This window comes from Ammodytes marinus, assembly GCF_949987685.1.
Source record: "Ammodytes marinus genome assembly, chromosome: 13".
NCBI lineage: Eukaryota > Metazoa > Chordata > Actinopteri > Uranoscopiformes > Ammodytidae > Ammodytes > Ammodytes marinus.
Window position 1 is genome coordinate 2,637,916 of NC_137217.1, and position 14,796 is coordinate 2,652,711.

The 14,796-nt window shown below is 40.0% G+C and overlaps 1 protein-coding gene across 1 annotated transcript in view; it reads right to left on the reverse strand.

The window, feature by feature from the left end:
- The window catches only part of tsnare1 (T-SNARE Domain Containing 1), a gene marked incomplete at its 3' end in the record, with an annotated part of 188,010 nt that overhangs the window by 132,691 nt on the left and 40,523 nt on the right, over nt 1-14,796 (reverse strand). Inside the window, exons 2-3 of the mRNA XM_080038829.1 lie at nt 13,185-13,262; nt 10,107-10,176 (exon numbers count right to left, since the gene is read on the reverse strand). Of these exons, the coding sequence (XP_079894955.1) occupies nt 10,107-10,176; nt 13,185-13,262 (148 nt within the window). The remainder of the gene's footprint in view (nt 1-10,106; nt 10,177-13,184; nt 13,263-14,796) is intronic.

Here is a 14,796-nt window from a genome sequence, read left to right on the forward strand (position 1 = left end):
GAGAGAGGAGACTGCTAGCTAATAATATTCTAAGTGAAGTGAATTTACGCTGCAGTCTGCCATCGTCTCTTTTTTTATTAGAGAAAAGCTTTTCTTGTCACAAATATTACTTTCTATGAACAGTGCCATAATCAATGCAGCTTTGAACACAATATGGAAGTATGTAAAAACTAAACCGATTCACTTTTATTTTCTTTCTAATCTTGTAAATCATGTTTTTATAGGATTTCTATTCTATTATTTTCTATGTCATTTCAACACATTGTGCAAAAAGTATGGCTTGGAATTCAGCTCTCATACAAACACGTTAACAGAAATAAAGCCAGTGCAGGTCATATTCAGGTCAGGGGTTGCTGCTCTCAGCCCTTTTGTCGCCACTTTTAACAATTTGCACGTGTTTGGTGTGCATGCACAGTGGCGCAGGAAATACCATGAAATACTAGTGTTTACGAATCAAATTTAAAAATTTATTTTTTATTTTTTTTTAATTCCGATTATTAACTTATCTGAATCGATTCGGAATCGCGATGCATCAGAGAATCGATCATTTTTCCCACCCCTAGTACTTAGCTGCTTATATGTTGGTTATATGTGTAAAATTGTAAATTAATTAAGAAGGCATTTCTTCTTAAGGCCAGGACACACCAGCCCGAAAATCGCCGTCGTTGAGTCGATAGGGGGTCGGGAGACGAATCTGTTTGGTGTGTGCCGTGACGTCGGCCGACGTAGAGGTCGTCGGGCTTGTTTTGAGCCTGTCGGCGCCGATTGAACATGTTCAATCGGCGGGCGACCGTCTTTCATTTGGAGCAATTTGATTGGTGGAGGGCTAGCGAATCAGTGAAGCCCGGAAGTGAGGCGGGTAGCACAAACAGCTAACAACAGCTAGCCATCGTTTTAATGTGTTTGTTCGTTTCGTTTTGAGAGTACTCACATGCATCAACCCTTGTTGACTGCTCGACACTATGCTCGACACTCTCTGCTAAAAATTGTGCTCTTATGGTCCATAAATATAAATACGTATTTATATCTATGTTTATGCTCTAGAGAGCTGTCCCATCATTTCCGGCTTTCGTATTTTTTCGGGCCACAATACAGATTAGCGCCGCCTGCTGTTATGGAGACATTACGTCCCGCGCAAGCAACAGAGCGTACGGAAAGTCAGCAGTCAGTTTGGTGTGTTCTCTGGCCGCGACGGGAAGCCTGGAGCTTCCTGAAACGGCCGACCCCATTTTTTGCGTAGTCGGAACAAGTAGAAACAAGTCGGACTGGTGTGTCCTGGCCTTTAGTATTATGGTGTGCTAGAGTATACTGTGTGTGCAAAGGAGTGAGCAGTCAGTCGGAGGCGCTTGTCCTCTAAGTGCGGCCCTGTGTCCTCTGGCGTGTTCCAGCCCAGAACATCAGTGAATGCTTAATGCTCTAACAAAGACAATGACACTCAGAGGGTGACGGCCATTAATCCACTTAGACTTTTGTCCGTGTGCATTTCCACGATTACGGTTGGGCAGGTCAAATTCTATTAACCATGAGATTTGAGTTGTTTTGCCTGAAGATGGGCAGGCAGATGGCAGGGTTATCATTCTAACCATGGGCACAGACAAGGCTTGATCTTATTTCACAAAAACTCCAGAGTCTTGCCTCTATGTGTGATGATGTGCTGTGTGTCAGATTACTGCAGTGTGTGTAGTGTGTGATAGAGATCAGAGGGTACAATGTACAAATCTTCTAACCCCAACCTTGGCCCTCATTTCTAGCCTTAACCATCTTCTGTAAAACCTAAACCCAATGATTATTCGTGAAGCCTGTTGTGGATTGAAGCAAGCATTCAGGAAGCTCTGCAGTAATGTAACGGAGAAATGCAGATACTATTTGAGTATTGGGATTCATTCCTGACCTTGACAACACATATGTCAAGTTAAGCCAACAAATACGTCAAGTAGTTTAGATTTTCAGCTTTTGTCAGTATCCCATGAAACTCTCAGCTCAGGTGTCATCACAGTACTATCTCCATCTGCTAATGGAGATTATGTTATACCACGAGATCCAGAATTTATACTGACTGTACCTTGTAACAATTATTTTTACTTGATTCAAGAGCCTGCAACTATCCTTAAAAACTGACCTCTTTCATGCCTTACAGATTTATTAAATTAGCATGCCAATCATGAAGCCCTTTGACTGAAAATAACAGCTCAGTCAATAGACATTCACAGAGAAAATGACAGTTCAGTCAATGGACTCTTACCAATAAAGCTTGAGGGTGGTTCTTTGTATATGCATGAGGATAACATTTCTGACATTTCTTTTAGTTCCATTCGATTGCTAAATGATCTTAAAAGGCTGTATGTTTTTTTGCCCTCTTGTCGGGGCACATAGGTATTGGAATCATTATATTGGAATGTTTTTGAATGAATTTAAACCCATTTGTACACGTCTCATGAATGTCATCACACTGTGTGTCATAATAATTTGTTCAATTTAATCACAGGTGAATCGGTAATCGGCTCTCGCGTGCCCTGCTAGCCCCCGCACGCTAATCATAGGGGACTCCATCACGCAATATTATCGTAACACACGTAATATTAAATGCCAGGGCTAAAAAAAAGTGCCACTCCGTCCTTTGGGGTCCCTGTTGGTAGTTGATGTATGTTACTGTAGATAAGGTGAAATGAGCTTGAAAAGTCAACATTCATTTCTGTTTTCGGAAATTCTGCTGAGTAATTCTGGAAAGATGTTTCAAAAAGACGAGAGTGGCTGAAAACACAAACAATCACACTGGATGTAATTTGCCTCAGTCGGAGGCAGTGGATGTGTTGTTTACAACCAGCATCAATAGTGTTGAAGGAAAATGGGCAGTTAAAAAAATAAAAAGCAGCCAAGCATTGTCAGTAAGTTTCCTAGGCGGTCATAAAAAATGTTCAATAGAATTGATGACATGCCAACCAACACAGTGGAATGTAATGCATTTTAAACAGATGCAATCATCTTAGATTGGCCACTTTGTCATCAGCTTTGGATCTGGTAATTGCTGGCGGCTCAACTAAAAAAAATAATCAATATGAAGGAGGGCGATGAAACAAAGAAAAATAGGCACTTTTCTGTAAAGCAGAGATAAACATTACCCTCACAGACCACCAAGTGACTACATGAATGTGAAAGGCTTACTTGGAGGAGTCAGTGGAGTGGGAACTGTTCAGGTCCTTCAAAAAATACTTTAAAGTAATTAAGTAAAATACTTGATTACAAGTCAAGCCCTTCAATTAGAATGTAATTTAACTAAAAGTACTTAATGCAGAACAATGGCCCCTGTGAGTATAAATAGCATATCTAATGATACACAAAAACGTGCTATTGCATATACTTAAAGGCCTACTTCACCAGTGGGAATATAAAGGCAAGGCAAGGCAAGGCAAGACATTTAAAAGCGAATTAAAAGAAGTAGATAATTTAAATTAAATAAAAAGTACAGGTTAAAATGGAAACAGGAAAGTCTTCAGACTCGATTTAAAAGAACTGAGGGTTGCAGCAGACCTCAAGTTTTCTGGGAGTTTGTTCCAGATATTTGGTGCATAAAAACTAAAAGCTGCTTCTCCTCGTTTAATCCTAACTCTGGGGACTGTAAGAAGACCTGTCCCAGACGACCTAAGGGCTCTGGACGGTTCATAACGTATCAGCAGATCAGTAATGTATTTTGGCCCTAAATCATTTAGTGCTTTATAAACCAACATCAGTATTTTGAAATCAATTCTTTGAGTGACAGGAAGCCAGTGTAAAGACCTCAGAACTGGGGTAATGTGATCCACTTTTTTGGTCCTAGTGAGGACTCGAGCAGCAGCATTCTGAATTAGCTGAAGCTGTCTGATAGATTTTTTTGGAAGGTCTGCAAGGACACTGTTACAGTAGTCAAGTCTACTAAAGATAAATGCATGGATAAGTTTTTCTAAATCTTGCTGAGACATAAGCCCTTTAATTCTTGATATGTTTTTATGGTGGTAGTATGCTGACTTATTAATTGATTTAATGTGTTTCTTGAAATAGTCTACGACAACACCAAGATTTCTGGCTTGGGGTGTGGTTTCTAACATAACAGATGTAAGCTGTGCGCTGACTTTTAATTGTTCATCTTTGGCACCAAAGACAATTACTTCAGTTTTGTCGTTGTTTAATTGAAGGAAATTTTGGCACATCCAATCATTGATTTGTTCAATGCACTTACTCAGTGCTTGTATCGGACTGTAGTCTCCTGGTGATATGGTTATGTAAATGTGTGTGTCGTCTGCATAATTATGGTAGCATAATTTGTTCTTGTTCATAATCTGAGCTAGTGGGAGCATGTAGATGTTAAACAGAAGAGGCCCAAGAATGGAACCTTGGGGGACCCCGCATTCAATATGTGTCCGCTCAGATGTGAAATTGCCTATTCACACATAGTAGTCTCTATCCTTTAAGTAGGATTCAAACCAGTTTAGTACAGTTCCAGAAAGTCCAACCCAGTTTGCTAGTCGATCTAGTAATATGTTGTGGTCAACTGTGTCAAAAGCGGCACTGAGATCCAGTAAAACTAAGAACTTTTGCCACTGTCTGTGTTAAAGTGGATGTCATTGAGGACCTTAACCAGAGCAGTCTCAGTGCTGTGGTGTTGTCGAAATCCTGACTGGAAATGTAGTGAATATGTACATGGGTTCATTCATTCATTAAGACTTTTGACTCTAAAGTGAATTAAGACTTGGTTTCTGACCAAGCAAAATGTTTGTGTCCCAACCCCCCAACATTCCTCTGGTTGAAGCCAAGGCTTTATCTGTGTTTTCACACCTTGTAGTTGCTCTGTCCTGACCCAAGACAGGATGTCCCACATGACTCCTGTCTCTTCTGCTATTGGTCAGAAGTCTTTTGCTGTTTTTGATAACAGCGAGTGAGCTAAACAGCTCACTCACTCTTCTCCTCGCAACCTCAAGGAAGGAGGTCTGCTCTCTGCTCTTCTTCATGCACCATCCGAGGTGCTGAAGCCTCTTCTCCTCTCCTCCACCAAGGGAGGTTGGAGGACGCTCAGCTTGGCCTACCAACAAAGGAGGCTAGCACGCTCTCTCCTGCCTTGCTAACCACCCCAGACCGGGGGTAGCTCAACCTTCTGGACCCAGACAAGCTCTGGTCTCCCTGATTCAGGCTCTACAACACGGCCTGTCCAAACAGCCGTGAAGCCCCTCTCAACCAAAGAGGAACAAGGATCCACCCTGTTGCTCCAAGCAACTAAAGGGGTACCAGAAGAACCAGGGAACGAACCAAGCTCCCACAAAGGCCAGACCCTTTAAGAAGAAGAAGAAGAACTACTAAGCTACAACCGTAGCCCAGAGACAACAACGCCAGTTAGCACGCCGCTACTGAAGAACCAAAGGACCTGCTCAACAGAGCTGCATCACGACCGACCCTGCCAAGCAAAACCCCCATCACGCCACAAAGACCAGTCTCCCAACACTGCAACGAACGCTGTGTAAACATCTGGTATCGTATGAACTACTGGGCTTAGCTTATTTTAGCAAGAACACATGGCTTAAAAGACTGTTAACTTGGAAATGTATATTTACTGATTTTGAACTGTTCATTGTTACTTTGTAATTGGGTTTACAATACGGTGATATTACATTGAACTTATTGGTTAGATACCCAAACATTTATGTTGATTTGAATTAACCTTAGGGGAACACACAGGCTAACCAAGCCTCAAGCCCTTCCCCCCACAGACAAAGGCTTTTCACACCTCACACTCACACACACACACACACACACACACTCGAAAGCTAATTTGCATCCAAATACCTGCACCTACACACCCACACTCACACACACTGTGTGCTTAGTTTTAGTGGTTTTTAAATGTGTTGGATTTTGTTTACTTCGTGTTAATAAATTACATGCATTTTCTTTTGTAACTAGAAGTTTCTGTCATTCATTTGTGTGAATATTATTGGGAAGTCCGCAACCAACAAGTACAAGAACTCTGTAGCCTTCAGTGTTAAGATCATATTACCAAATTTATAATAGTAATTATTTGATTACATTATTTTATGGAAATGATCATTGAGACTAGGATTTATTAATGTTGATTCATTTAACTGAACCTTAAAGTAATCAACATTTGAGAATAGACCATTGATTAAACGAGACAATTTGCTATTATTTTTCCATTCTTAAATGAATGGTGGTGCCCCTTTTGAACTTTAATAAACTATTAAAGTATTATTAATCATCAGATTAATTTCTAATAGCAGAATTAATCTGAACCACCTGTACCCGCTACAGAAAACATCAAAGCAGTTGTTCATTGCTAAGTAGTTATTTAGCTGTTGATAAACAGCTTTTTCAATGATTTTGCTTAAAAATGGTAGGTTAGATATGGGCCTATAATTGTTCATGAGTCTAGATTGTTCTTTTTTAGGAGTGGCTTGATGACTGCTGTTTTCAAGGCCTGTGGGAATACACCTGTCCGAAGGGACATGTTGACAATTTGTAACATCTGAGGCCATACAGCTAAAAACTGTTTTATAGAAGCCTGTGGGCAGAATGTCAAGGCAACAGGAGGAGGAGTTCAGGTGTTGTATAATGTCCTCCAGGTTTTTGTGGTTTATCAGATAAAATTGTGTCATTGCATTTGGATTGATTTTAAGTAGGCATAGCGATTACACATATGTTGAACTTTGTATTGATGCAGTGACAGCTTGTCTAATTTTGTGAATTTTGTCAGTAAAGAAGGAGGCAAATTCATTGCAGGCCCTCGTGGAGAGATGCTAAAGGTGTTGTGATGTCACTGTGATGTCACAACTGGGCAAACTGTAGGGTTAGACAGCGAGACCATACAACACTCTTTCTGCCTTTTCTCAGGCTAGGATGAACCGATTTCTAAAGATTTTGCACATGTATACTTCATAGGATCTCAGAGTTCAATACACCTTCATATTCCCACTGGTGAAGTAGGCCTTTAAAGCGGCTACAAGTAACATTTAAATATCTTTTAAACAGCCTCATGTTTCCTCTGATAATCATAAATTACCTTTAACAGCAAACGAGACCATCAGTGCAAAGAAAGACGTTTTTAAATAGTTTTTATTACTGCTTTTGGTCTGGTCGCACACCCAGTCCGATTTTCGGTTCGCTCGTGCAGGCTCTATGGTCACATATCCGTATTGGTCGCAGATGTCAGTGTGGCGCAGCAACGTGAATTGAGAAGCCTATCCCTCCAGGTGAGGGAAGGGGAGCGGGAGCCTTGTTTGATACAGTTATTTGTCGTCATAATGACTGATAACGGGGCTGAACCATCAAAGAAAAAAATTCAAATGCAATGAAGAAAAGCTAAAAGGGAGAGTGATATAGGCTACGGGCGGGACGAGGGCGTTGCCAAGCAACGTGTATACAATTTCACGAGAGCGAAACTAGACTGCAGTGTTTACTCCTAAATGAATGAGCGGTTGGTACTAACACAAAGTTTGCTTTGCTTCACCATCATCAGATAACCATTATCTGAAATAGTAATTATTTACAACAACATAAACACATTACCTCATCGTGATCCATACTAACTGCCGTCTATCGTTCATTCGCTTTCTGTGAGGAGTCGGACACGCAATCTTTCAGCTCCGTGAGAGAGAGTAGTTAGGTGACACTGCTGCATCAACTCATTGCAATCAGGTGCGTGTGGCAGTGACTGGCATTAGTTCATGCAGTGTCAAAACCACTCTCACGGAGCCGAAAAGAGTCCTCACTTTCAACACACGGACATGCACTATATTGCTCCCTTCTCAGTTCACACTCACGCGCCTGGCACGAGCTAGAAAACAGCTTTGCGACAGCGGGCGTCGTAAAAATGCTACCGCTTTTGTCCAAAGGGGACGCCAACGTGCCATGTTACTCGTAGTGGCTTTAACACATTAGGGCTTTTGAATATTTTGGTAAAACTTTACAATAAGGTTACATTAATTAAGTTGTAATTGTAACCCAGGTTAACTGACCTAAACAAATAAAAGGTTAAACACAATAATAACTGTATTGTGGAAATCTAATATAGCATGTTGTATTAAGTTAAATACAATTTAAAAACTAAAAACATGACTATAATGTAAAAAACCTCTATTGTTGTTATATTGTACCTTTGTGATAATATAAATAGTGTAATACTCCTTTAGCGAGTGCAGCCGTGCACAACCAATCAGAACGGTGTAGCGTCACTAGAGTGAGTGAGCGAGCGAGCGAGCGGAAGAGAGAGAGAACGAGAGTCAGTTTGCTACGGAAAAATACTAGCGACACAGAGACAGAAAACGGAGTAAAAGAGGAGAAAATTAGAGTTAAAAGAGAATAGATAAAAGCGAAAGCAAAGCAAGGTTTTAAGAGCATTTAGCCTCACTTTTGACTTTCTTTTTGGAGTGTTTTATATTCCTTTTTTATCGTTCTTTTGGAGGATTCTGTTATTTTTTTCTATGCCATGGGACTCTTGTGTTATTCGTTGGAGGACTCGGTGAGTTAAACCGTGTAAAATGATATACCAGTGTGTTAATGATTTATGTACTTGTTAGCTAAACAATGGGAATGTAATTCTTTTCATTTGTAGAGGCTACTGAGTGTTTTAGTTTACAGTAAGCAACACGAGGCTAAGCATGGTCAAGTTAAATGAAAGTTAACGGCGCCGCCATTTTAGGTGCGGTCCGCCGTGGTTTACAGAGTAACTAGTATTGAATATGTATGTTTTTACACAGTTCTTAATTTTGGTATAATGCATGTGAACTAAAGGACATTTTTTTATATTGCCTGTTATAATACAGGCCGGGTTTTTTATGAGGAGGAGATCGTTTGGTGGAACTGAACCGAAGAAAGAAGATGGCGAGCTACCTTTAGCAAGATATCATATTACAAGCTGCAGCACTTCCCGCTGCAGGACTGACGCTACTGTTTCTTGGATAAAGAAAGGACACTGAGTTTGGTAGGACAAAATAACTTTCCAAAAGTGGCTGTAACATGCAGTGAAGCTTCAACTCAAGGAAAGGATTTAACAAAAGGACTGATTAGATAGTGTTCGAAATTCAAGTGTATGAATCACAGATAATGCTGGTGAAGTTTCTTTCTTTTTTACTTGATGCACTGAGCTGTGCTTTATTTTTTTTTTGCATTTATTTTTGTTTATTGGGTTTACTATTGTGCAATGTGGGTATTTGGTATTTAAATTTTTAAATACAAAATAGTACTAAAATATCAACTGAGCACCAATAAGATAAAATCACATTTTAAATTGAGTAACAAAAATTAGGAAACAAAGAACAAAAAGAGACAATAGTCAACCAAATAGCAACTTAAAGGTGCAAGTTGGAAATATTTTATTTAGGTCTAAATCAGCCGAAGTGAAACCAATAAGGGGGAATACTTTTATTTTTTTTTGACATATTTGATTTATTCTATTTTTTTATGGTTATGCCGAAATGTGTATTTTTTTCATATGAATGATGAATGGATTTAACATTTTTTCTTGCTTTTTTTTTTTTTTTTTTACCTTTATTTATACAGGTAAATCCCATTGAGTCCAAAGACTCTTTTACAAGGGAGACCTGTTCCCATTTACACGTTACCATTCACACACTCATTCATACACCGATAGCAGGCTAACTATCGACATTCACACTAGGCAAGGTGGGTGAAGTGTCTTGCCCAAGGACACAACAACTATGACACAAGTGGCAGGGCGGGGATCGAACCTCCAACCCTTTGATCATCGGCCAACCCGCTCTACCAACTGAGCCACAGTCGCTACATAAATGAACCACAGTTCAAACTTAGCTGTCAGTCTTGGTGTGTCATTACTACTCAACAGTCACATACTGCTCCTTAGAACCTAGAATCTAGCCCTAGTTACTTGTAAGGATTTACAGTGCTACATAATCAATGCTTATTTAATGCTAGTTATTAACGGTTAGTTAATGTTTGGTTAGGCATTAACTATGCTTAGTTCACAAAAGTGTTACCAATATTTTATATTCACTGCAAATATAAAAGTACAGATACCTAAAATGTTTCCCCAGGTGCATTGAGTGAGTAAATGTAGTTCCATTGCTGCACAGTTGTTTGTTACTCACAGACTTTGTCGTAGCTCTGCTGTATCTCTAGATGTTCCCAGTGACTGAAGGTTCTTCTCTAATGTGGCAACTAGAGGGACAGAAGAACAACACAGACATTAAGGGTGTATTCATACCTGCTGTGTTTAGTTCAGTTGAAACAAACTCAGGTGCACTTCCGCCTTCGGTGCACATCTTTCAGACAGGTGTGACTACAAGAGGTGGTCTTGGTGCGCTTCCAAACACACTCTGCTGCAGTTCGTTACTGGTGTGAATTTGTCCAGACTCTACTCGACCTAAATGCAGGAAGCACTGTGCCTTTTCTTTCTTTAATTTTTAATAAATCGCCGTCAGCTTCACATTATGGGAAAGTGCTGTTGTCACCAGTGTTAAGAAGATCAGTTGTGGTTTGACCGGGAGCCCCGAGCGAATATATTACATTTGATTGCGAGCACGCGTAAAAATGCTGAATGTGTTCAGCGATCAGATGAAGGAGAGGGGAGCGTCTCCTGCACAGTGCCAACAGGTTCACGCTGCGCTCTGCAGCTGTGTTTTTGCCAAAAATAAAATTAAGACCTAGCAAAATTTTTTTTTTTTATTTATTAAAATGGCTGTATCCAAAATCTGTTCTGTAAAAACTTTGGACACTCATATGTTGTAAACATTTAATTTTAAGTTTACTCATAATTAGTTAGATATTGCCAAATGTGCACATCCATTTAAATATTTCTGGAAAACTTCCATATTTCCGTTAAGTTTCATGATGATATATTTAAGTAAAATGTTTTACCCTATTTACCTGTATTGTCTCGCCTTAATTTATCCTTAGTAATAGATATATTCAATACCAAAATCCTAACCCTAAAACTATGTTAACACTGATCAACCTTCATCCCTTGACACAGATCTTTCTCTTACAATCCATTTGAAAAGGTTAAGACTGAACAATATATCCTTGGTATTTAGGGGAAGGGAGCACAGGGTCAAATACATTTTAATTTACTTGTAACTGTTTTGTTATTTTAATTGCTGTTTCTAGTTGTGAGTGTATGTGTATGCATGTCATTTGTTGCTGCCTCTTGGCCAGGACTCCCTCCAAAAAGAGGTTTTTAATCTCAATGGCACTTTCCTGGCTGGGGTATGTGATTTCTGATTGGTCAAAGTTACAGTCATATGAAAAAGTTTGGGAACCCCTCTCAGCCGGCATTATAATTGACTCTGCTTTCACAAAAAATATATAAAAGTGGTATGTCTTTAATTTATCAGGAACAGCTAAGTACTGGGATGTTTTCCAAACAAAGATTTTTTGAAAAGCAGTATTTGGTTGTATGAAATAAAATAAAATGTGAAAAACTGGCTGTGCAAAAATATAGGAACCCTTGTGGTTTTGTTGATTTTAATGCCTGTAACAGCATGTAAAACTGAGGACTTTAAACACAAAGTTGGTTGGATTATGTTGTTAAGCCTTGAACCTCATAGAAATGTCTGTTTAATCATGAGAAAATGTATTTTAGGTGCCTAAATGCAAGTTGCACTTCTCTTTGACTCTCTGCTGAAGTGAGACAGAATGGGATCATCAAAACAGCTCCCAAAAGATCTGAAAAACAAAGATTGTTCATTGTCATGGTTTAGGGGAAGGCTACAAGAAGCTTTCCCAAAGGTTTCAATTGTCAATTTCGACTGTAGGGAACGTTGTCAGGTAATGGAAGGACACAGGCACAGTGGCAGTTAAACCCAGGCATGGCAGACCAAGAAAAAAACAGGAGCGGCATAGGTGGAGGATTGTGAGAATGGTTGCACACAACCCACAGATCACCTCCAAAGACCTGCAAGAACATCTGGCTGCAGATTGTGTATCTGTACATCGTTCAACAATTCAGCGCAATTTGCACCAAAACATCTGCTTTTTATAAAGACCAAATAACTTATTTTTTGTCTCATCAGTCCAAAGCATTTTCTTCCAATATGAATCTGGCTTGTCTAAATGAGCTTTTGCATACTCCATGCAACTGTATCTGTGGCGTGGGCGCAGAAAGGGCTTCCTTCTCATCACCTGGCCATACAGATGTTTTGGTGCAAATTGCACTGATTTGTTGAACCATGTACAGATACACAATCTGCAGCCAGATGTTCTTGCAGGTCTTTGGAGGTGATCTTTGGGTTGTGTGCAACCATTCTCACAATCCGCCGCATATGCCGCTCTTGTACTTTTCTTGGTCTGCTAGACCTGGGTTTAACTGCAACTGTGCCTGTGTCCTTCCATTCCCTGACAACGTTCCTTACAGTAGAAATTGACAATTGAAACCTTTGGGAAAGCTTCTTGTAGCCTTCCCCTAAACCATGATAATGAATAATCTTTGTTTTTAAGATCGTTTGGGAGCAGTTTTGATGATCCCATTCTGTCTCACTTCAGCAGAGAGTCAAAGAGAAGTGCAACTTGCATTTAGGCACCTAAAATACATTTTCTCATGATTAAACAGACATTTCTATGAGGTTCAAGGCTTAACAACATAATCCAACCAACTTTGTGTTTAAATTCATCAGTTTTACATGCTGTTACAGGCATTAAAATCAACAAAACCACAAGGGTTCCTATATTTTTGCACAGCCAGTTTTTCACATTTTATTTTATTTCATACAACCAAATACTGCTTTTCAAAAAATCTTTGTTTGGAAAACATCCCAGTACTTAGCTGTTCCTGGTAAATTAAAGACATACCACTTTTATATATTTTTTGTGAAAGCAGAGTCAATTATAATGCCGGCTGAGAGGGGTTCCCAAACTTTTTCATATGATTGTAACATGAGCTGTACACTTTGACCAATCAGAGCGAGGCTCCGATTCTCTGTTCTTATTGGCTGTTGGGACTGTCCATTCACTTTGGCACAACTTTGTTGGTGTAGAGCGTGTCAGGGAGGGACCATAGGGGAGGGACCAAAGAGAGCAAGTGGAGCGGTTGAGGTATTTGGATTCAAATCTCTATCCCAACTGCCATTGTCTCCCCAAATCCTCCACCCCAGCTTTAAATAAAGGTTAAATAAAAAATAAAGGGTCAAATGCAGGCACACTGAGTTTAACCGATGAAATGCTCTACTTACCGTTGGCGTTGATCTGGAAGATATTGGAGGAGGTCTCCTGGAAGACATCCTGCAGCTCTGAGGGGCTGACCTGTGTGGCTGATGAGAAAACATGTTATCAGCAAAGACTACTACAGAGGGGGCACTGGACACACACTGACACTATACATGGACTACTTTGATCAACCACCAACCCTACCAATGTGCTGGTATCAACATTGTGTGTATCTGGTTGTATGTGTTTTTTTACTTGTTTGTCCATCACACTTGATATCTCCAAAAGGTTAATGTCAGTGTCTGATTGGACAAGAGGGGACTTGCATCACTGCTAGGGCAAGACGGAATTATTATTCTCTTGCTAATGGTGAACTCACACCAAAAGACTGCTCTCCTTCACATCCTCCATCCCAACCCAGAAACAGACTTTAAGTCATTGGAAAGCTCTGTTGATCCAGTATCGCAAAAAAAAAAAATCTTAAAGAGCACCTGTTAAGCTTTTTCATCATTTCTGACCTATAAATGTTGTTATAATGTTTCATAGTCACGTTAAAAAACACTTAAGTGTCAAATAATGACGTATGCATTTAGACATATTCCCTTCCGACCGTCTGGGGTGGCAGTGCACAGAGAGCACAGCGCTCAACACTAGGGACGGTCGCGATTCAATTGCTAAAATTTCCTGGATCACGTGACATGAACAAAGCAGATTGTCCATGTATGGTAATGCTGCTACAAGCTCAGGCCCGCTCCCTTCGCAGGTCTTCCGGAAGGTAACCAATCACAACGGAGTGGGGTTGGCGGGAGGTGAGGGGGCGGAGAAATACAAAGCTGAGTGTAGACAGAATGCATAAAGCCCCCAGACGACAGGAAGAGTTTACCCACAATCTACATAGTTTTTTGTGCAGTGATTAGTAGCAGGCTCTATAGGAGTCATTCATAAAAAAATGAAGACCAGAAAAGTAGTATAATAGATCTTGGAACAAAATTCATTATGAGATTTCAGGGAAAGCAGAGAAATGTACTATTGTTTGACTATATAACAGTACTGAAGAGACCTACATTACACCTCGGTTAAATATTTTAAAAACAACCAAAAAATCATCATCAGCTTTCAAATTCAAATTGTGTTTGTAGTAGGGCTGTCAAATAACGCGTTCATTTCGATTAATTAATCACAGAAAAAATAATGCGTTAAAAAAATTAACCCAGATTAATCGCGCTTCTATATTGCCCTTTGACCCGGTGCAAAAAGGGTGTGATGATAGCGCAGCTGCACCTGTAGCTTGTGGACACGGCCCGCACGGGATTAAAGAGTAAAGAAAGAAGCATGGGAAAGGGCCGAGGGCTCTATGGATGTGTTATGGGATGCTTCGGCAAATAAGTATGAAGGTAGGAAGACTTCTTATGTTATTCTCCGCAGTGTCTGTGCATTATTGATTTAGTGGGTGCCTAATTAACAATGTAGGTTCAAAACTCTCAGTATCTCTCAATCTTGTTCCATGTGTCTCACTTTTGTTTGCTAGCTGCCTCGTCTCCCGCATAAACGGACTCCCACCCCATGTCACTTCCTAGCCTATGCCTGCCTTTTTTCCTTTTGTGTGTGTGTGTGTGTGTGTGTGTGTGTGTGTGTGTG